This window comes from Vanellus vanellus, assembly GCF_965231255.1.
Source record: "Vanellus vanellus genome assembly, chromosome: 2".
NCBI lineage: Eukaryota > Metazoa > Chordata > Aves > Charadriiformes > Charadriidae > Vanellus > Vanellus vanellus.
The window spans coordinates 104,189,070-104,212,407 of NC_138906.1; the positions used below are offsets into that span (position 1 = coordinate 104,189,070).

Here is a 23,338-nt window from a genome sequence, read left to right on the forward strand (position 1 = left end):
CATTGCGGTTTTCTGAGTCCGTGCCACATTTGGTTTGCATATAATCAAATATGTTTTGAAGCTCAAAACCAGAAGTTAAATCAGCTGGTTACAGGGCTTTTCACTGCACTTATTTGAGTTTTATTCTAGGCATGACAAGTATGACCTTAACTTGGAAGAATCTAAAGTACTGCTTAAAAACTTAAAGCAGACTTAAAGTCTGTTTTAACATCCTGTAGGTTTAAGAAGAGTGATGCTTTTTGATCAATTTTAAAGTATGCCACACATGGAAAACATTTCTTAAAACTTCAGAAGGCCTGTAAGGCTTCAGGGCTAGAGTGAAATCAAAGTACAGAAGGCTGGAAAACACAATTTGTAGACCTCTCTCACATAGTTAACACCAGACAGAGAAGAACCAGACCTTTAAAATCTCTTTACAGGAGGACTGGTAAAAGCAAGTTTGCTCTTACCGCTATTGCTGGAGTCGTAACATTGCGTGGTGTGATACTTTACACCTTTCAAATACACAATATGTGGACATATACTGTAATAGCTAAACGGTCATGTGGACACGCAAAGGTGTCTGAGCTGTACCAGCAACTTGGGGAGGGAGGGGGGAGGACACGGAATAAAAAAGGATGTGAAAGGTTTAAAACAGCTATCTTTACATAACAAGCGTAAGTACACTCCTCCTAAAAAAGAGGAGACACCACATGAGCAGGGCAAACCACCTACAAGCTGTCTGGATATTACATCAACCTAGCAGTTGTGCAGGCTTGCTGAAGCACCGACTTCTACACTTGCCCAAGACCAAAACACATCATTTTACCCGCTAGTGACTTCATAAGAGCTCAGAGCATAGGTGATCCTAAACATGCTTCTCTTTGAGGACTTTAACATAATCACGTCTATACTCTGGACACATCAGAATATGATTGAAAATTCATTAAAAATCCATTTGTGGCATCCATCTGAACACCAACATTTACTGGAACAAAGTCAAAACAGGACGAGAGAAGAGAGCAAAAATAAATATGGTTATAGTTAACTGGATATATTTATCTTAGTGGGTTTGTTTACAGTAGTAGGATCTTAATCACATTATTAATTTGTAAATCAGTTTGTAATGCAAGAAAAGATGACACTATTAATAAGGCAGAGATGTCACAGTCAGCACTTGAGTCAGGTAGCTATGCTTTTATAATCCTCAGCCATTATCAAAAGTTCCATCATCTGAGAAGGTTCAGCAGCAACAAGATTTTTTTTCCAAAGGACTATTTTTCAGGAAACCATGAGTGCATTTAGCCCTTTTTGAAAACATGGAAATTAGTTCTTACTCATGTATACAGCTTGCAGGAAATCATATAGTAGTAGTAGAAAAATAGTTCTTTGCTGCTTTTAAGACAGAAACATAAAACTGTTAGTTTCAAAGTGGAAAAGAAAACCCCACACTTTCACAAAGGCCTGAGGCAATCTTATACCTCTACTATTCCAGAATATCCAAGTGACTGGAAAAGAAATACACACTTGGGTTGACAGCTACCCTCCTATTCGAAAAGCTGTATATACAATTTAAAAAAAAAAAAAAAAAAAAAAAAAACACAAAAAACCAACCTCTTTTCACTCAGAGTAGGACAAGACAAGACAAGACCAGCTACATGGAGCTGTAACTAAAGAGAAATCTCACCATTAATATAGGAATTCCTATTTCAAAAGTATTTGTTCTTCTGTAGGCTTACAGTCACGGGGAGAGGGGCCTGCAACCTCCCTGTAAAGCTAAGGAGAGAAAACGAAAAACAGGTTTGGGATCTCATGGCCACATGAGAGATTCTTAACAAAACAAAGAAAAAAAGCCCCACACATCACATGTGCTGGAGCTCTTGGTAAAAGGGAGAAGAGGGAGAGAAAGGGTCATCTGGGAACCTTTTTCAGAGATTAGAGGTAATTTCTTCAGAGGGGATAGATACTTCACTTGTCACCCGATAGGGGAAAGGATCCAGTGAGTACTAGACATATGAGAATACACAGTTGTTTTAAGCCAGCAAGATAATGTGTTCTCAGATCTTGTCTAAAAGGGCTGAAACATTAATCCTGAGCTACACAGACAACACCTAGATAAGTAGTGAGCTTCTAATTTAGTCTGTCGTGAAAGACGGGAGAAGAGGGATAAGGTATAATTACAATTCAATTAATATTTTCCTATGACGTGCCAATTTCTGAGCAGGTTTCTCTGTATCCTTCCGCTTTCCTATCTAGCAATAAGCTTTTAAGTGTTTTGATTATAAGGCCAGCTCTCAGGGGAGGAGACAGAGGAAGGGAGGAAGCACAGAGCCCGAAGGAAGGGGACTTCTTAAAGCAGAAGACTATATCAATTTCCATCACTGCCTTGTCTGAAAACAGAGGTGTGCACAGATGGCTGATGCTCTGTTTTCTCCTTCAGTATTTGCTGCAACACAGCGATTCGAGAGACTTCTGCAGCACCTTACAGTCGCCCAGAGGAAAACCGACCTCACGTACGCCAAGAGGTACTACAAAACTCATCCTTCTGCAAAAACGTGTAGCCAGAGAACATATCACTGCAAATGCTCCCACCAGGTAGCAACAAGGCATTAAAATATCCAGAGACATGAGTGTCAGGAGCTGAAGCATGCTTCTGGGCCACATTCCCAGTGGAGGTGATGGGTCAGGCTAGGTCCAGGGAAGGTACAGGCTGGTTTAGACCTGCTGAAATCTGATCATCCACATGTCTACTGGACAAGGGAAGAGGAATACCATGTGCAGTTTTCGGCCCTTCAGCACAAGAAGGATGCTGAAAAACTGGAGTGAGTTCAGCCACCAAGAAGCTCCCTTCCTTCTTCCCTCCCTCCCTTTTATTTTATTTTTTTTTTAAATAATACTCTGACACACATCAGGAATCTTGAAATTTAAGGATACTTGGGGATTCCAGAGAAGTGTCCTATCCAGTATGGCACTAAGGATCTGACAAACTATCAAACTTCCAATAAACAAGGGCACAAACCAACTTTCAAGAGCTTTCCTTTGAAGAAAAGGAAAGGAACTCAGGAAATCCAGGAAAACCTCGGTCAGTTTTCACAGGAGCCATTTCTGAATCATGACTAATACAACACATCAGCTGGATGGCGGTTTATCCTTTAGGAAGGAACCACCTGATTATCATAACAGAGGCAGGGCTACCAAAAACCCAGTGTTTGCAGACTATCAGCCATCCAACTCCCCACAGCTATTTTTTCCAGATCTCCTTCACGTCCAACTCAATCTTCAGAGCAGGAGAAAAAGCTATTTCACGCTGCTGTGTAGAAGCGGCGTTCACTCACACCCGGCTCCTCTGCTAAAAGGGATTCCACCTGCCCACGGCCTGCCACTTCCCCAGCCTTTGAAAAGCCACCTGAGAATCCCTTGATCCCCGGCCAGCAGCATGCCCCGGCGCAGAGGCTGAGCTGCACCCACCTCCGCTCACCTGGCAGGCTGCGCTCTCAGGCGATAGCTGCAAAATCATGAGTTCTCAGACTCAACTTTCGAGTTCTCAGGCAGGCCCAGGCAGGCCTTGTACTTGCAAAACACAGGCAACTAAAACGTTTAAAAGGCTGACTACACAGGGCTCCCAAAAGCAGCATTATTGAATCTCTTTGTTTCCCCAGCCTTAGATAGTCCACTCAATCCACAACACTCAATCCACAAAAAAACAATCCAAATTTCCAGATGATTGCAACAGGACAACCCAGTGATCCACAGGGACAAGACAGGCAGCGTCATAACCCACCTTACAAGATTACCATATTTTAACAGGAAGTATAAAGTCTTTATACAGTACCTTGCCAGGTACCATTAGCCAGAGCTTTTCACTGGATCTGCTTCTAACCACTGCAGAGTAACTCCATGAGAGGGAACCTACAAGCTTTACAGACAAAAGAAAACTATCCCGCAATGTCAGTACCAATCTCTGTTTGCCAACAACCTGCAACAGCCTGCTAAATAAACAGTCTAGATATTGTTGCGCACAAGTCACACTAACAGTATAAGCCCACCAGGAAATTCAACTGCACAGCCTCCACTGACCCACGCTGCACATTAATGGATCCTCACTGGGTGTAGGCAGGCCCTCAGAAGGATATTTTGAATTTAACCTCTATTTCAAGTTTCCTTCCAATGCAGTACAGTTCTCTAAAGTAATTTCTGGGTCATCAGCAGCAACATCCCTAAGCTACCCAAGGTCTCTGGTAAACCCCTCTTGCCCATACAAGTTTATTTTCCTTCTCTCCAGAAGTCTGCAGTCATTCGTACACTTAATAAGCTCCCTAAATCACTCTGTGTCTATACAACTACATACGATTCACTTACAGGACTCCTGCAGCTGTAAAGGAGGCTTTGAGGTGTTCATTATAAGGTTGCTTTTTAATTGCTGATACAACAAACTCAAGCTATGGCAATATTAAAGTAGAAGAGAGAGGATGAATTTAAAAAAAAAAAAAAAATCTTATCTGTGGTCAAGGTTTTAGTTTGAAGTTCATAAAGTGCACAAGGTATAATTCAGTAACAGGATCTGGAGCATTTGGGGGCCACAATGAATGTTGTGCATTGGTTACACACCTTAGAACCATTACAGTTGGACTCAGTGATCTTATAGGTCTTTTCCAACGTAAATGATTCTATGATTCTAAACTGAATTAAAACTTGCCAGTAACGGAAGCAGGATGGAACTTTCCAGACCAGCTGAGCCCCTTCAAGTGGCAAGAGGAGGTTAGGAAATAAGGGCCTCAACCTACACTTCAGGTGCCACATTTAGAAATGACTAGAGAGTCCCTTGGACGTAAGATAGTTCTCCCACTGAAGCCATCCCACCACCCTCAGATCTATATGTCCCTCAAGGCTGTTTGATGCAAATGCAAACATTAACCGCAGCAAGGAACAAAAATGGGGAGCACCGAGCACAAAGTCCCGGAGACACTGCCTCCAATACCATCTCCGCAGGTCATCAGGAACGTGCACAATTCCAGGACACGCTAGTGTTACCCCATACTCTTTTCAACCTATACATCGCCCTACACCTTTTCTGTTACGTGGACCTAAAACACAGGCTCCCAGGGAGATTTCTCAGTTCTGCTTAAATGCTACTTATTTTTGCTCACAAGAGGTGGGCAGGCGAGATTCGGATGCACTGGTTCAACCAAGAGCCACCGCAGCCTCTCGAAGAGAGCTCTCGGCAAGACCAACCACAGACACAGCCAACCGATACCGTGATTTTAAGCAGCCGAGCTCCGGCAGGCAGCTGTTCCTGCCCACGCCAGCCCTGCAGACCCCAACTCCGTCCCCACCGCTGCCAGCACCGGCCGGGGGGGACCCGGCCCTTCTCCCTCCCAGTCCTCCCCTCCTCCAGCCAAACCGCGCCGGAGGACCAGAACCCACTACCCGGGAGATGGCCGAACCACCCGGCCGGCGCTGGTGGGGGGTGGCCAGGAGTACCCCGGGGGTGGTCGGCGCCGCCTCCGCGCTCCCACTCGCCCACCGGAGTCCCCGGCCCCAGCCCCGACCCTCCCGCCACCGCCGCTTTCCGAGCTGCCCTACAAAGTTAGCGCCGAAGTCCCCGCGGCGAAACAAAAGATCGAGCGGGAGCGGCGGGCGCGAGGCCCCCGGCGCCCGCCCGTCCCGGCCACGCCGCCTCCGCCCCGGGGGCGGGCGGAGAAGGGTCGCGCCGCCGCCACCGCCTCACGCCGGGTAGGGTCGGCTCGCCGGGGGCGAGGCCGGGAGCTGCGCCCGGAGCGGCGATCCCCGCCTCTCCATGAGCTGCCGCCAGCCCGTCACCGCTCTCCGGACTGCGGCTGGGGCACGGCTCCGGCAGGACCGAGCAGGAGGCGGCGGGGTTGGAGTGGGGTAGGGGGGGTTAACGGGGTGGGGGGTGCTCCATTCATTTACGGGAGAGGCGCCGGGAGCGGGCCGGGGTAGGGGCGTACCGGGCCGCCGCCGGTCGAGGCCGCACCGCGCTCTCCTCACCTTACTCTTCACTTCCACCGCGCTGCACTCCAGATACCGCAGAGTCTGAGATTTGTTGAAACTCCGGTTCATCTTCCCGGCCCCGCTGCCTTTCACCACTTAACCCCCCCACCACTACCACCACCCCTTCCTCTCCGCGTCGCCGCCGCCTCCTGTCCGCCCGTCCGCCCGCCGCGGGCCGCGCGCCCCCCCCGGGCCGCCCCCGCGAGCCGATGGCCCGGCACGCGGCGCCCCGCTACCGCTCCACTTTTGTCCCGGCGCGCCAATGAGAGCGGCCGCTCGCGCTGGGCTCGCGCTCCGGGCTCCCAACAGCCGCGCGCCCGCGGCTGGCGGCTGGGCCGGCGGGGCCACGCCCACCGGGCCCCTCCCACCCACCCCGCTTGGCCCCGCCCACACCCCCGCTTGGCCCCGCCCACCCCGGCGGCACCCCGCCTCTCGGTGGCCGAGGCGCGCCCCGGCCCCACACGTGTGCGGGAGGCTGCGGGGGAGCCCCGGGGACGCCGGGGCGGGGGTGGCGGCAGATGTACCGCAGGGAATGGCTGCGGGAATTGCCCCCGGGGCTGGAGGGGCTGCTGCCAGCCCGTCACCGCTCTCCGGACTGCGGCTGGGGCACGGCTCCGGCAGGACCGAGCAGGGGGCGGCAGAGTTGGAGTGGGGTAGGGGGGATTAACGAGGTTGGGGGTGCTCCATTCATGTACGGGAGAGGCGATAGCCGGGGCTGGAGGGGCTGCTCAGGGCCTAACACCACCCCCCAATACAGCGATTTTTATTATCTTTATTGTATTTTGTTTTATTTTGCACCTGCACCGCTGCCAGCCTTTCAGGGCAGTCGCAAAATAAAAAACGCTTTATTTTAGGGTGGTATTAAGCCCCCAGCCCTTGGCAGGCGTGTGCACCTGACTGGTTTCACCGGCGGTGGGTGGTGAGTGGTCCCACTGCCAAAATCATTCAGGATGCTGAAAGTACACCCAAAGTGATGCGATGCCCTCCTCTTCCCTGAGCACAGGGGTGGTCGGAGGTGGTCGGTGCATGGCCACGGGGACCTGCATGAACTTTCCAGGCGGCGCTGGTTATTCATAAAGAGTGTCAGGATCTGAAAAGCACTGCAAGTCATTAATTGGAGTCCACAGATCGTCAGGGTTAGGAGGAGAGTTTCCACCACTCCCTACTTGAAATAAATCAGCGGAACGCCTCCCTCTGCTAGCAGCCCTTATTAATTAGGTGGGTTATTAATTTGAGAATCTCGAAGGAACTTCGGTCTTTCCATCTTCTGCCAAGGGCCTTTATAATTCTAACAGAGCTTTTCTCTTCAATTTCTTTTAGTCACTGAGAGCCTTTGACAGTGGCATTTTTTCCTACACGGTCCTGCCCAGAACATCAGTCGTGATGTAAAGAAGCTGAGGACAAGGCACAGACCTGTGCAACCAGTTTTCTGCTGCTCGACATCTCCTGGGATCGTCTGCCCATGTCGGAGGCAGGAGCACAAAGTGCCAGCAGACGTGACAGATCGCCCATCTCCCCTCCTCCAGACCTGCCAGGCAGGTGTCAATGGCAGTGATGGGGAATACCCATGAATTTAAGGGAAAAAAAAAGAACTAAGTTGACTTTTCATGTGACTCCAAGTGGGAGGATCAAAGCATATGCCCCAGCTACAAACCAGCTCCAGCTTATTGGAAAATGGGTCTGAAATCAACGTTTGCCACATGTCCTGGGCTTGCACTGCATTTGGGAGGCTTGATGTATGTTAAACTGGAAAAATAAATTCTGGAAAGCTGAGAAAGGAAATGTTTGTGTGAACTCGGTCTTTCCCTCTTGTTATCTTAGCACGAGCAACGCAGCGGCTTCGCTTTCCTGCTGTGATGGCAAAGGCCAAGCTGTGGAGATACGGCATCCCCGGGGCGCTCAGGGGCTGAACATCCCTTTTGGGATGTTTCCATTTAAAGCTGGACCTTGAAATCCAACAGCTGGGTCTGTATGGTTTAGTGGTTCAACATCTGGAGCAACAAGGCCAGCTCACTGGAGAGAAGTTAATCAGCATCTAAAGTACTGGTCTTGTCGTGTAACCTCCAACGGGGGAAATACCGGTATTAATCGCGTGGCTGGGAGCATGAGCAGGGACTTCAGGCGGGATGTTATTCCAGCCCCCCCGTCCCTCCAGCTGGCTCTCGGACAGGGACCCTGCAGTTTGCATTACCTCCCGGGTGAGGAAAGAGCCCTGGGAGTGCTCTGACTCATTTCAGGCACACGGTGATGTGGTGGAATTCAAAATCACAACCACAGAGAAGGAAAGAGCGGTATTAATTTTTGTTTCAAATTTTTAGTTTGATTACTTTTTTTTTTTATGAAAAAGCAAGTTCTCGACAGTTGGCAATCAATAAACAATTTAATTTTAGTCTTAACTTTATATTTGGTACTTCTTGTGTTTGCGATGTTCATTTGAGAAGCAGAGATTAAATTTGTTTGGCTTTTTATTTTATTTTATGCTATCTTCAGGGAGTGCATATGCTTCATTACCATCTCTTTTATATAATAAAGATTCTTCAAACTAATAATGCCTACCAAGCTGTGTGTAACCAGAATGAGAATTCAATGAAAATTAAGAAAAAAAAAAATATTTTTGGGTGAAATAAAAGCTGGGAAGACACACTGGATTCATAAAGAATAAAGATACATTTTTCAAAGCATAAGACAGGGGTTGTTTTACCAGCAGGGCTAAAGGGGCTTCCACTCTCCCTCCCCTGGCAGCAGCAGCCATTGAAGAAGATCCTGTTCATATTTCCACCACCACATGAATACACAATCCTCTTCTTCTCATCTGCCCTGTCTTTGAAGCTAACAGGTGTATTGAGGACACAAATTACTGTATTTGGGGAGTGGAGCTAATGTTGTTTCTATTTCTTCTACCCTATGAGGATTTAAAAGTGGTAGATCACTGCCTCTCCTTTTATTTTATTTTTTTTATTCGCCCATAGGAAGAGCTGCTTTTCTGCTATTCCGTTCCTGATCCCTTTTTCCACCTTACATTAAACATTTGTTGCAGTAAACAAGGTGAATACAATCATATGAGGAAATATGCTCTTTATACCTCCAAAGAGGCTACTGCTAGCAAAAGTTCTTTTCAAACTACTTCAACAAAATTTGGTTTCTGCTGGTTTTTCTCAGTTGATCTGTTTGCCTTTTAAAAAATTCCATCAGTAAGCCTGAAAAAGATATTTTAATTTCAATTATTTTTTGTTTAGGTTTTACTACATGTTGCCATGACTTCAAACATAATGATGAACAGACTTTTAAAATGCAAGTGGTTTACTTTAAAAAAAAAACAAAACAATTTGAGTTAAAAATCCATTTTTTTGTAAAGCAATATAAATAATTTTTACCCATGCTGATCTGGGGGACCAGTTTCTGGATAGCTTGTTGATTAGGCTAAAATCGGCGCACACATGGGTAGAGGGTCACAGCATGAAAGGCTGGCTGTACGCTTTAATTAGTATAAAAGTACAATAATATTATATAATTATTTGTTAAAGAGTATATTATTTTATTCATTAATGTTATTTATGAATATTCTTTATTAATATTATATAAGAATTTATGAGAAGTGAATACTTCTCAATGAAGCTTCACCGAAACCCAGTTCGGTCCAATTTTGCAAATTTGCTGAGACAGACTTTTTCTTTTCCATTTCCAAATTAATTCCAGGTTTAAACCCTTTCCTCCGGAGCAGAGCTGAGGCACGACTAAGACAGCTTGAGAAAACGCCTTCTTCTCCTGCCTTCCCTTCCCGCGCCCGCGCTGTGCTCTGATGAGCGGTGACTTCAGCTCCCTATACCAGCAGGAACCAAAACACTCTGTGTGCTCCCCAGGTTTCACCAGTGGCCGCAGCCCCTACCAGCTGTTTTCCTCCTCGAACTCAGCCGCAAAGATGGTTTTAATTTAACTGCTTTCGCTCAGGCACCTTTCAGGGCTTTTTTTTTTTTCTCATTGCTTGCCAAGGGCACTGCATTCCTTTGACAATTTCTATAAATCTTCATCTGTTTTGGTAATCCGTAGTTAGTTTACCCTGTTTCTGACCTGTAGAGCTTTTAAATCACCGTTTCTTCCCAGGTGTCCATGTCTCAGCCCTTCATTGCAGCCTGGTCCCCAGCTGCATCCGGAGCACGGGGGCACGCTTGCTCTCGCCCAGCCACACAGCCCCTTCCTGCGTGCAGCACCGCCACTAAATACTCCCGTTTCTCGCCCAGGGATGCCACAGCCCAGGGATCCTAACAGGCCATTTAAAAAATGGGTAGATATTCCTATTTTCAAGGCTTTTTGTTTACCAGACCTAGGAAAGGAGCTGCAACATGTGTCTGACTCGCCCTCCTGCAATGCTGTTTTCCAGCATGAGAGGGGCTTCTCCATGATTAGCTGCATGCCTCGTTAGTATTGACATGTCATCTGCATGCTCTGAGGGGTGAAAAAATACCCCAGACTCACACCCAAGGATTTATCTTTCTCCCCCCCTCCCCAGGCTGAATTTGCAAGAGTCACAAATAGCAAGTCCCAAGGGCTTGGGGCAGCTGCTGCAATGACAGACTGGTTTTGGTTTCTTTAAATGTAAACCAAAATGAAGCAGAGGGGAGCGGGCATGGCAGCTATTGTTTTGCTCGTAGGGAGCGATGTTCCTGCCACCGCGAGAATGGTTTCTACTTCGTCAAGCGCAGAGGACAATGCCAGGGAACAGCGGTTGCTCCAGCGCAGGAGCCTACCTAGAGGGGAGCAGGAGAGAGAATGCTGCCAGCCACGGCGGTAATGGATGCTCCAGGACAGGAGACCAGCTGCTTCAGTGGTTTTCCATTGTCCCATCCCTTGTGGGGGTGAAATGTCTTCTTTTTCTTTCATTTTAAGAGCTTTCGCCTTCGGGCCTTCAAGAGATGTATGTGCTTTTAATAGGAAAAAAGAGTGAAGAGAGACGGGTGTTTGTTCTCACGGGGTGGGGAAACCCAATGCTTCTTTTCTACCATTATGATGAAGCACTGAGGAGACCTCTTGCGTGGCTTTACTACAAAACACTCCAAAGAGGAGAGGCCAGAGCTGTAGCTGAGGGAATGGCACCTGCTTAGCCCCACTGCAGAGCTCACAGCGAGCAGAGAGGCGGCCTTTTGCTGTCGCAGCTCCCGGGATTTCTCCAGAGAACTGCTCCACGCTGCCGATGTCCTTTTCCCTTTTGTGTTTCTCCAGAATACTACTCCCCACCCCACCGTTGGGTTTTGTGGTGGTCATGCCCCGAGAGGTCTCAGGCTGGCGTGCCTGCCAACCCTGCCCAAAAGCAGGGGGGAAAGCCACGCTCCCCTTCCCCCTCCGAACAGGCGTGCCATGCCCAAAAGGGCCAGAAGCAGCACCGGGGGGTGAGAACTTGGCCACAAAGGGGTGCCAGGAGCACTGCATTTTAGAGCTCAGTTTTCTTCTGTTTTGAAATAACGCTGGGAAGGGAACAGTGTGAGTGCTGCCGACGTGCCGGGGGCAGCAGGAGGAGGTCCCCATGCCATCTGCACACAGGTACCCTGGCTTCAGTAGATCAGATCAATGTGCTCATGTGTCAGCCAAAAATTTGTGCCTTTGGCTCAACTGGTGGATATTCTATAACTGGTTACGTATTGACACTTATCAGCGTGCAAATAACGCGGGAAACAAAGCTGCTGGGATACCACCGCCCCAGCGGCCAAACTCTGAGCATCACCAGATAAGGAGTAGGGTGGGTTATCAAACCGATTGTCCTCTTTCCAAATTACACCTAAATTGAGGTTAAAAGCAACAGTGCTTTGCAAGGATGTCAAAGGCGAGTTTGATTTGCAGAGGTGAGTTTGGGGGTGGGAGGAAGGAGCAGAGAGGATCGTGCTCCTTATTCTGCCCTCAAAGCATGCTCTGGCTATATGAATCACCAAGATAAGACAGTGCCCACAAAACATAGGAATATTCAAATTCTATTTGTTCTGCACATGTATTTGCTTAATTTCATGATTTTTTTTTCTCCCTCTCAATTGCTTTGATTCTTGGTTTTCCTTTCTTAACTAAGGGGGAAAACATGAAAAAGCAATAACATTTCCCAGATATCATTCCTTTCAGAAGAAAAATAGATCTCATCTGCCACCAGTTTTCCAGAAGTAGGTCCTTCTACTTCCATGTGGTGTAAAAATGTTGTTTACTATGTGATTTCTTACCAAAGAGCGCTGGAATCAACACAAACTTTACATGTGGCAGCTCATACACCTCAAATAGCACCAGCAAGGTTTCCATGTCCACTGCATGCTTTTATGGCTTGATAGTAAGTGTAACAGGGACTAATTAAAAAAAAAAAAAAAAAGTAGGAAGAAGAAAAAGGGAGAAAGCAGAGGTTCTAGCAATGGTTTTACTGGTTGGTAGTATAGGTTTGGGACTTTCAATGGCTGTTCAAGAAGCACTGAGTTAATTTTTAGAAAGCTCTTTAAGCTTCATCTCTAGAAGAAAGCTGCTGTGCAGATAGCAGCTACTTACGATGTTAGAATGATGGCTGCACATACTTTTGAAACAGAACTGATTTAAAGACAGCACTGCTGATTACAGGCCTGAGGTGTGGGAGCGTCTGCCTGGTTCTCTTCCCCCAAGAGAAAACTGTGCTTCACTTTGTCCCTTTATTGTTGGTCCTACTTCTGCAGTAAATTGAAGCATAATTGTAAGTTGGCAAGTGCAGGATACATCTTCTAATTAGTCCAGTGCTATCAAATAATTTATTCAATTGGTACCATCTTTATCTTCCCGAGCACCTTTTCTGTGTGAAACTGAATGGGCTATTGAAGCACACGCTGGGACACTGGAGTAACTTTTCTGCAGTAGTTGCAAAATCTTCTAATGGAGTTAAGCTGACCAGGTCTTCCTTAAATTAATAAAATGGAAAGAAAAGTAGTACTGTTAATTTTCAAAGTTAGTCTATGCACAAGAAAGCTGCTATCATGAAGACATAATCATGCCTGCCTTCTGCTTATGGTCCGAGTGCTTATCCAACTTGCTTAGTGAACAGAGAAACCTACCTGTGGCAGCCCTCTGCAGTTCTTCTCAATCTCAAACTGGCTTGTATCTCTTTTGGGTAACCATTTAGCTCATATGAATGCTATCTAGCATCTTTGTTAGTCCTGGCAGCTGAAGCATGGGGTTTGGTAACAAGGTAGGAGAGTATGACTTTTGCTCGGTCTCAGTCCCTCACCAAAAGCACGGAGAGGTTTTTAGCCTCCCACAGGGTGCAATTAAATGGAAGAAGCAATCAGAATCTTCAAGAAAATATAATTTATTGCAAACTTCCATTTGGGAAGTAACTAAAGGTCATTTTAAACAAATGATCCCAACATTCCTGAATTTCAACTGTTAGCAATTTGTAAGGTACTATGTCTAGTAGTGACTATTAAGTCAAACCCTCTCAGAAGTAGTGGTTAGTGGTATCACCCGCTAAAAAGGGAAAATAAGAAACTGTCCTAGCCACGCGAGTTGTACAACATATGAATCTTGGCTCTTCACTTACTAACTTGAATCCCTAAAAAATGTAACATACCAGCTAAAAGCTTCTTAGTAAAAAAAAAAAAAAAAAAAAAAAAGAAAAAATAGTCAGATGACTTTTTAAGTCAGTTCTGCAATATTTTTTTGGCAGATCTGCTAGACCAGTGGCAGCGTTAAGATAAAGGTAGATTCAAAGATGTTTTTCCTGATTAATAAAAATAATAAAAAAGGGTTAGAGGGAAAGGTCACATATATTCACATAGCAGAATCCATCTGATATTTGCCAAACGGTTGCACATAGCTGTACCAGCCTGAAATCACCTGATCCTGTCAGAGCTACTGAAGCAAACTCCTGTGCGGAGAGGCTTGTCTGGGACTGGACATAATCTCTTCCTCCCCCACCTGATTTGCAAAGAGCTTTGCCAAGAAGCAGCTCACTACATTAGAGACGTCTTTCAGCGTGCCTTTGTGCCCTGCAAACACTGAAGTTTTAAGTCATTTGTGCACAATCAATCCTTTCCAGAGCTCTCAGCAAGGGCAAACAGTCTCATGTGAGGCCTGAAGGAGTCCTTCAAAGCAGCTGTTTAGAAATGCATGAAGCATGAGGCACATTATATCCTCTTCCCACAGGCTGAGGGCCAGATGTTCAGTGGGTGTAAAGCTGCAGAGCTTCAGTGTAACTTTTTTGGGGGCCGTGATGGTTTATACCAGCCAAGAATCCGGCCCTAAGTGTTTCAGCCAAGTGTCTTCCCTGACCTCTGCTGCTGAAGGACCCAGTTTTGTAACCTCTGCTCTAACCTCTGTCCCACACCAACGTCCTCCGTGAGGTGAGAAGGGATGGGAAGTGTTTGGGATTGCTGGCTCAAGGTGCTGAAAAGAGAAATCTCTCAGAAGATTCCTGACACCACTTCTCCAGGACAGTTCCCTGAAGTCATCACAGCTTTAGGTTTTCCTTCCCATGTTTCTGCTGCTAGCAATGTGCGTAGGTTCCATATATCTGTTTCCTCCCAAAGCAAGTTCCCTTTTGCACCCTCTTAAAATCAGAAAATTTGGATATTTCTATCCAGAGGTGATGTTTTTGTACTTTTTTTTTTTTTTCCTTCATAACTTGCATCTTCCTGAAGCATGAACGAGGATTACTTGTGGGAGTATGGATTTCAGAATCAGGCCCTTTGGCCGTTTTGATAGTGTCATGGGAGGAAAAACTGTTTCCCAGAACCAAACAATTTTATTGCATTCCAGAATCATGTGCAAAACAGGGATCCCATCTGTTCTACAGCATTCCCACTAAGTACGGGTCTGCCTGTAGCTCACCAGCATAAACAGTTCAACAAAGAAGCCTCAGTTTTCAATGATAAGGATTTCTTCAAAATACAAGACACTGGTAAAAAAAAAGGCTTCATAATAATTTGCACGTTTGTCCAGGTGTATTTTCTTAAACGCTGTTCTGACTGGTAAGGCTACTGCAGAGTGGTATCGTGCTACAGCAATCACTCCTAAATTAAGCCGTCTCTGAGATCAGTTTTGCCAATTCCTCTAAATCTGCAATAAATGAATAAATATAAAAACATTAACCTCAAACCTGATGGATTAAAATTGGGCTGAAACAGACTTCCTTATTTTTTTCCCTGACACATTGAAGAGTTTTGAACAGAAAGTGCTTGAATGCAGCACTCTAGGTTTCGGCCAATTTACCAGAGTGATTCTGCAATAAAAAGATTATGAAATAAAAGAGGGAGAGTTTATTTTATGAAATTCATCTAACTGAGTGCTGAAGCCTGGAATTTTTATCATCACCATGAACAGCAGCAAGTTGTGCTTAGCAAGTACAATGAAGGACTTTTGGAAACTCTAGGTAAGGGTTTTGTAGTTGCTTAATTCCGCATCTCTCCATTTCTAAGTGTCTGCTTTGAGTCACCTTGAAGTCCTTTTAATCATCTCTCCATCTGACTGCTCGAGATTCCCCCGACAGCTCTGCTTGTGCTTTTCTTTTCAGAAACTGATCTGAAAAATAAAATGCAATTTCAGGGGATGCTTGCCCATGGAAAGAGATCACTGTTCGTCTGGGAAGTCAGCCTTGCTGGTGCACGTGCTTTGCCTGCAGACAGGGAGTGATGCCCACCAAGCCCGGTTTGCCCCAGCCTCCCTGTTTCCAGCCCTTCCCCTGCAGCTAGAGGAGCCAGGCAGTATTTGTGTGGCTCTCAAAAGACCCAACTCATGGGTATTGGCAAGAGAGCTGGAAGGGAGGTGTCTTCCAAGACAGGAGCTGAAGTTGTTTTCTCCTTCCCGGTGAAGGTTCAGAGGGAGAACAGGATATCTAGTGAGCCTTTTGCTACCTCTTCCTGCCCAAAGTCCACCTGAGCACATCTGGTGCACCAGCATGGCTCTGTAGCAGTGCCAGCTCTTTCCTGTAGTCCTCCTATACACATAGCTCTGGGATGCATCACTGGAGAGCATCAGCAGCTTCCCTGGCCTCCCAGGATGTTTCTCACAAGCTGTAGGTATTCCAGGTGTCATCCATTCCCTAGATTTTCATGCTGGCTGGGATCTACCACAATGAAGGTGGTTCAGTGTTGGTGGCCTGTAGGGCGCAAGGAAGATAGGTCTGACATTCACTCCTTAGGTTCATCCATAGCTGCAAGCATCACGAGGGCCAAATGCTGAGCATTGACAGAGAGATACAACTCATGGACAATTACAAGCCATCCCTCACCTGACTAATGACTCATATGGGTATGGGTGCCTTCAGGAGTGTATCTGTGGCTGGCCCATGGGTTTTTGAAAGGAGGCAGCCTGGGCTGGGGGTGCTTCCAGGGCTCCGAGGTAGGGAGAAGTAACGAATGTTGAAACGCCTTATGATTTTCATCTTTGTAAGAAAACTTTCATAGGATTTTGCAGGGGCACAGTACGTTGTTTGTTAATTTTATCAGCAACAGGCCAAAACTTGTTGATATTCTGGCAGGTGAGAAGGCAGCTAAGCGTCTAGGGCAGGGAGGCCAGGGGAGGGCTTGGGCTTCGGGACTGAGTAGCAGGTATAATCTGGTCCCTCAGCTTCTTCATTCATGAATCAGAATGAAAAAAAAAATAGCTGTAGCTCTGCATCACAGGGTTAGCACGAGGCTTAATTAACTTGTGCTTATGACACCCCACCGGAAAGGTGTTAAGATAATTAGAAACGTAATTCTTACATCTGTTCATGCCTACTCCGCTGGGGCCACAACCCGTGATTAAGATTTCTAGCAGATGCCACAGCACAAATGGTGACAACTAGTAAGTGGAAGTACAGTAATGAGGAGCACGAGCAGCTCTCGTCCCTCTGAACAGGCACGCTCAAGTTGTCACTGCTGCCCCCACGTCAGGTGAGGTCCCTTTGAGGGACCCAGACCTGCACCACGGTGCCGCTCGACTTAGTGTCCGTGGGGAAGAGAGTCTATGCTGAAACATGGTGCTTTATGATAAACGTTTAGCCTCTAAAAAGCAGGCTAATCCATTCCATGCCTTCTACCCTCACTGCAGGCAACTGCAGAGAGAGGCACTCGCCTTTGGAAAGGATGTTTTATTGGTGCCGTTAAGGAGCAGAGTGACATCATTTAAATTTTTTGGAACAATGGCCTTTTCCCCACAACTGCCTTGGCTTTTGTTCCCTTTGCACTGGCGCCACACAACTGGCTGTGATCTGACGTTATTCGTGATGCTGGGTGCCAGGAGGAAGCAGTCCCTGGAGAGTGGGTGATGGGGAGGAGTCAACAAAACACTGACGGGTCCTCGTTGGTTTTTTGTCTGTCAGGGGGAGTGGCGGTGTTTGGTTTTGGCCTGCTCCAAACTTGTATCTTGTTAGGAAAATGCCTGCCTGCAGAGCAAGGATCCAGCTTGTTGGTATTTGAGGTGCTGGAGGTCATGACACACGTGGATGGGAGGGAGCTAAAGTCAGGTACTTAGGTAAGGGCTGGAAGCTCACTGGACTGGAGTCAGGCTGAAGGACAGAAATAAACCAGGATCCTATGAACAACAACATCCCTCATTACTGTCTATCCTCCCCAAAGCAGGGCAGTCCTTTGCATCAAGGTGAATCTTGGTTCTCCTGCTCTTCCCCTGCTGCTTCCCTCGAGTTCGTTGGCCTCCTTTGCTTCATTGCAATCCTCCTTTGCTTCACTGCATTCCTCCACCTCAGCCTGAAGCTTGTTTCGTCTGGTGCAACCCAGAGCGTGTTCCCACCAAGCCAGGGGTTCCTGCTGTTCACAGGAGTGATGGGCCTCCTACCCCATTTGGGTGTCTGGGCCCAGCATGACCTGCAGGAACTAAGTATGGTTAACCCAGGAAGGATTTTCTGCAAATTTAAGCATTCAAATCAAAGATGGTTGTACAAATGAGGACTCCTCACAGGATAAGGGTTTGGAAAATAGATGCATGTCTGTGGCAATGTCGGAAGTCTCCTACTCAATAAAATGCTGTGCAAATATCATTGCTATGAATACAATCTTTTTCTCAAATACTGCTAACATTAGTAATTTCCAAATGAAAGATCACACAATTTATTTCTTTTAAATATGGATAAGAGCCTCTTCCTTGGCAATGGTGGAGCTGTTTTGCCTGAGAGAAACAATACGAAATAATCCCAAGCAACCCTCTCCAAACCACAAAAATCCCCTACTGAAATCAACTCCCAACAAGACCAAACTAGCCTGACGTAGGCACCCGGGGAAGATTTCAGCTCGCTCACTTTTGACAGTACCATAAGAAAGCGAAGACAGGGTCTCATGCCAGGAAATGGCAGGAAACCCGAACCCAAGGTGTCCTGCCCATCTTGCCTGCTGCAGCTGGCTGGGACACTTGGCACCCCATTTCGGGTGTGTTGGCTGCGTATGGCAGGTAGTCTCGATTAGGAATTCCTGCTGGCAGGCTTGCACCTGAAAAGCAGCTCCAGCAACTTTTTTTTTTTTATGCAAAGCAGTATGAAATATGTGAGGCAGGAAGGAGTATGTGAGGCCATTTGGGTAATCTCTGTGCAGAGACTTAATACCAGTTTCTAAAACAACAGTCCTGGGACGTTGGTTCAGCACTCAGTAGTAGTTGAAAAGACAAATCGACTCTTGGGTTTATTAGGAGGGGAGTAGCAAAGCTTCACCAATGCCCTTATAAACCCACAGTGAGCATCTCTCTTGAATATCTGGTGTGTGGTTCTAGTCCCATCTCTCAAAGATGGCATAGCAGAATTAGAAAAGGTGCAGAAAGGGGCAAGAAAGCTGGCTGGAGGTTCTTGGGGATTCTCATGGGAAATGTCTTCAGCTTCTCTACTACAGAAGATGAACTAAAGCTCCACAGTCTGGAAAAAAAGAAGACTTGAGAGGAGAAACTGGAGAGGTTATAAAATCATTAAGTGAATGAAGAAGGTGAATAAGGAGTAATTATTAGCACTTTATCATAGCACAAGAATTAGGAAGCTTCAGATGGAGTTACCAGGTAGCAGGTTTAAAGCAAAGAAGAGCAAGTTAGTAAGTGAAGAGCCAAGATTCGTATGTTGTACAACTCGCACGGCTAGGACAGTTTCTTATTATTTTCCCTTATTAGCGGGTGATACCACTAACCACTACTTCTGAGAGGGCTTGACTTAATAGTCACTACTAGACATAGTACCTTACAAATTGCTAAAAGTTGAAATTCAGGAATGTTGGAATCATTTATTTAAAGTGACCTTTATTTACTTCCCAAATGGAAGTTTGCAATAATATTTTTCTCCCATAGCACATCATTAAAGAGTGGGATGCCATAGGATGCTGTGAAGGTTGGAAGATTAAATTAGTTCAAAAGCACTTAGACTCATGGAAGAAAGGCTATCAGGGCTAATAAGCACAGAGTTGCAGGTATGTCCTTTGAGTCTGTAAACCTCTGTGCTGCCAGCTGCTAGAAGCCAGAAGAGCACACTGTGAGGAGCAGTACTGTATGCTGGTCCTAGTCCTTCATTAGTTTTTTTTGTTCCTTTTGTATTCATTCCTAACCTTTTTCAGAGACTGCAGGCTCAGTGGCATTGCACGTATGGTTGTTCTTCTACTTAGAGTGTAACAGCATTGGAAATACACCATCTATCATTTTAGGCAACTGGGAAAGCAACGTGGCTGAGACGAGGTTCTCTGGGCTGGGAGTTCATTAACACAGCACCAGCAGAGCTACATCAGGGATCAATTTTTGCTGTTCATTTTCAACTCCAAATAACTGCTTGGAACACCAGCCCTTTCCAGCTAGGTTAGGTGGATCGTGCTTCCTCAGAAAGGTCACGGTCTATAAAATAGCCATAAGCAAGACAAGTACAAAGTATGCTTTGGCTGGATGCTAGTCTTCTCTTCTCATAAAAAGTATGAGATTGGAGTAATGTGCAGCCTGTTTTAAGTTATGTTGTAAAGTTGCCTCAAAAACACTTCTTAGGGGAACAGTAATTCTTGGAAGAAGTGCCAGCTTAGAATTAATACTGATAAAACCTAGGTTTTTCTTCCTGGGGATTCTCATGGGAAATGTCTAGTTTTGCTATTTTAAATTATTTTTGGAAAATGTGCTACCAGTTGTAGGTGGTTTGGAAATAGATTAAGTGAAGGAGTAGATGACAGGCATAAATATAAAACAAGAATAGCGAACCCTGTGTCACTGAGCTTGTCACATGTGATTTGAATACTCCTGAGAAGATTAGCAGTACCTTACAACCAGTTAGTTTTTAAGCCAGCTGCCAGATTGCAGGAGCAGGTCTCCCAGCTTAAATTAGCTTCAAGGTGGATGAGTGAAGAACGTTCCTGGAAGAAAAAAAGAGGAAAAAAAATCTCAGGGGGTATCTTTTCCCTTTAATACACTGCCAAGGGTTTTCTTACAACAGGAAGAGTTAGTTCACAGGGACTGGAAAGCCAGGATTTGTGCCTCAGACATAGTAGTAGGAAAGTTAAAACGTGAAATTATGCTGCTAATGAGCCTAAGACAATTGGCAACTCATTATCTCCTGTCAGAGAAGCTGGAAAAGCAGTGTGAGGAAGAAGAGCCGGTGCTGCCTGCAGGATGATTTTGGCTGCTAATGAACCTGTATGAATGAAAGAACATCAAATCCAGGCCAGGAGTCCTTCTTGTTTGTTTGTTTCTTACAGTAGGAATTTGTCTGAAGCTGCTTGGTACACTACTGTCTGATGCTTTCAGGTTTCATCCAGTATAATCCCACCTTTGAATAGAGGACCTCAAATCTGTTGCTGATGGAAATGGGTAGCTTTAGACAACTGCACATTTCAGATCCCCATGTTCTGCCTCCTCTGCTGTGCACCACCACTTTGTTGTGAGGTTGCTGATGGCACTGAAGTGACCACCACGGCTGGGCATGGTCTGACACAGCACAACACAGCTCCTTGCTTTTACCTCAGTGTTCCCCACCACTGTTGTTCTCCTCATGGCAGCCTGGGCAGTTTCGATTCACCTCCTTGTCTCCCCAGCTGAGGATAATGGGGCCTTGAGCAACCTGGTCTAGTGGGAGATGTCCCTGCCCATGGCAGGGGGGTTGGAACTCGATGATCTTCAAGGTCCTTTCCAACCTAAACCATTCTATGACTTTGTGATCGAGCATGCTTCCTCCTAGAAAAGAAAGCCATAGGGAATTTCCCCCCCCCCCCCCCCCCTTTTCATTCACAATGTGCTTTCACAACTTGTGGATTAACAGCATCTGACTGTCAGTTTAGGACTGAGCTTTTCTGTTATTAGTAGCACGCCTGTGTTGGTATTTTGTTCGCGACTGACTGCAACCTATTGTTCAGCTCTTTCTTGTCTTCCTGAGCATTAGTGGTAGGACATCAGACTGGACTGTATTAATCTCCTCAGATTTCAGACTGAGCCTTTGATACCCGCCCCCACACCACGATAAGATTTTCCTCTGGCCTTTAAGAACATGCTACCCCAGACTTCATCATCCCTTCTCCATCTGCATTTACACATCACCTTGTCATTCCCTGATATAAGATTTTTTTTCCCTCAGGCCATAGACCACTTACTCTCCAAATGTCTTGTGTTCATTTCACTAAGCCCTAATAATTTCTGACTGTTTTCCTCATTTACCTACCTATTTGGGCAATTCGGTATAAAACATTCCCAATTCTGTTTTTAAGAGGAAGGCAAAGCTCTCCCATGGTTAACGCGTTGCCTTATTTTACACAAATCTACATTAGGTCCACAGTGGAGTGATTACCTGTCACTCCAGCTTCCCTAACCGTTAGAAGATTGCCAGTCTGTATTTCCCAAGAAAGACATCCAGGGCTCCCAGTGAGGATAAGGGACCTCTTGGTAGGCAGTGAAGCCTGCCCTGGTGTTATGCTGGGTTTTATATATAAAAGAGGATTAAAAATTTCACTAGCCTTTGTCAGGCATTTCACTGTTGGTTCCGCCCTTGACAGGACAGAGAAAGCACCCTTACACCCAACAGACCCAATATTCAATATTCAGCGTGTAGGGGAACAGTAGATTTAGCTTTGCTTCCTGAAGCACAAGCTCACACGGAATAGCTGTGACAAAGAAGGAAGAACTGTTTATTTCTCAGAGCTTATGGAAAAAAAGAAGCTGACAAGGGATGGGAGAAATTATGGAGATGAAGTAGTCAGAAAAACGTGTTTTCCATCCAAATAAAATACACAGGCATAGTATATGTTTCCTAAAAGAACCTGATATGAAAAACGTTATCGTTTTTGGGCTATGGGAAAGGAAACATTTTGCCTTCTCATCTCAGCTTGGTTTTAGCAGACAGGCAGAGCTAAAGCTGCTTTGCACAGCTCACAGAAGGTGAATTTGCTTATCTTAAAACTGGTGTTTTCCAACTGGCGCCTGAATCCTGACCGTATGAAGGCACCTGTGTAGCCAGGGAAGCAGAGCGTCCCCAGAGCTGGGATGCTAGCTGCCTACCATTGAAGTCAATTGAGCTTTGGCTCCTAAGCTCAGGTAAAAGTTTTATGGGTCACCTGGGAATTGCATATGCTTGGTACTTCATAAAAAGGGCTCATTTATTAAGGATGCTCACAGTAGAGTCCCATAACAGACTGACTGATTGAAAGACAGAGCAAGGGGCTGAAGTTTACGGGGTCCATGGATGACATCAGGTTTGTGCTGCCTGGCTATACACATCCAGCTCTGGGAAGCAAAGAGCATGAGGCTGGGACTCGGGGCGGGACTCGCAAGCCGAGCTTCAGCGAGCAGCAGGAAGCGGAGTCACACATGGACCTCAGTTTACCAGCCTAGGCACACCACCACTGACGATGCCAGGGACTGTTCCCAGGAGACAGAACTTGCTTGTTCTGTTCTTAACCAATTTTGTTCAAGTTGTTGAAAAATTGCAAAGTATTGTTAAATTGTTAGCATAGCTCCTGCCAAACAGCATCTTCCAAAGAGCTCCTGGCCCAAGGGCCATTCCCAGAAAGCCGCTTGGGTATAAGCACACTCTTTGGTGGGCAGAAGAGGTCAACTATATGGTCAGGGAGTGGGGCTGGAGACAGTGAATTTATTCATACAGACATAGATACCACTTGTACAGAGGAGAAGGTAACAGAGCTTGCTTTGAGGGCTCCTGAACAACCTATTTGGGAACCGGAAACATTTTTAAAAAGGGGCTTTACCAAGCCAAACCAAATTCCTGCAGTGATGCTCTGGATGATACCAACCCATGAAGGGCTGCGGACACTCTTCACTGCTGTCCTGTCAAAAAGCCACGCGAATAAGCGAGCAGCTATCAGCCAGGGAACAGCCTCCAAAGCAGTACTCACTCCGTGCCAGGGAGTTTGGATACCAATTGCTGGCTTTGTGGAGGAGAAGGAAGTGAAATCACACGTTACAACCCCTGTTT

At 46.2% G+C, this 23,338-nt stretch overlaps 1 protein-coding gene across 1 annotated transcript in view; it reads right to left on the reverse strand.

Moving 5' to 3' along the window:
• The window catches only part of PARD6G (par-6 family cell polarity regulator gamma), a 69,134-nt gene extending 63,054 nt beyond the window's left edge, over nucleotides 1-6,080 (reverse strand). The window contains exon 1 of the mRNA XM_082499358.1: nucleotides 5,989-6,080. Within this exon, the coding sequence (XP_082355484.1) occupies nucleotides 5,989-6,060 (72 nt within the window). The 5' untranslated portion in view covers nucleotides 6,061-6,080. The remainder of the gene's footprint in view (nucleotides 1-5,988) is intronic.
• Nucleotides 6,081-23,338: the final 17,258 nt, after the last annotated feature.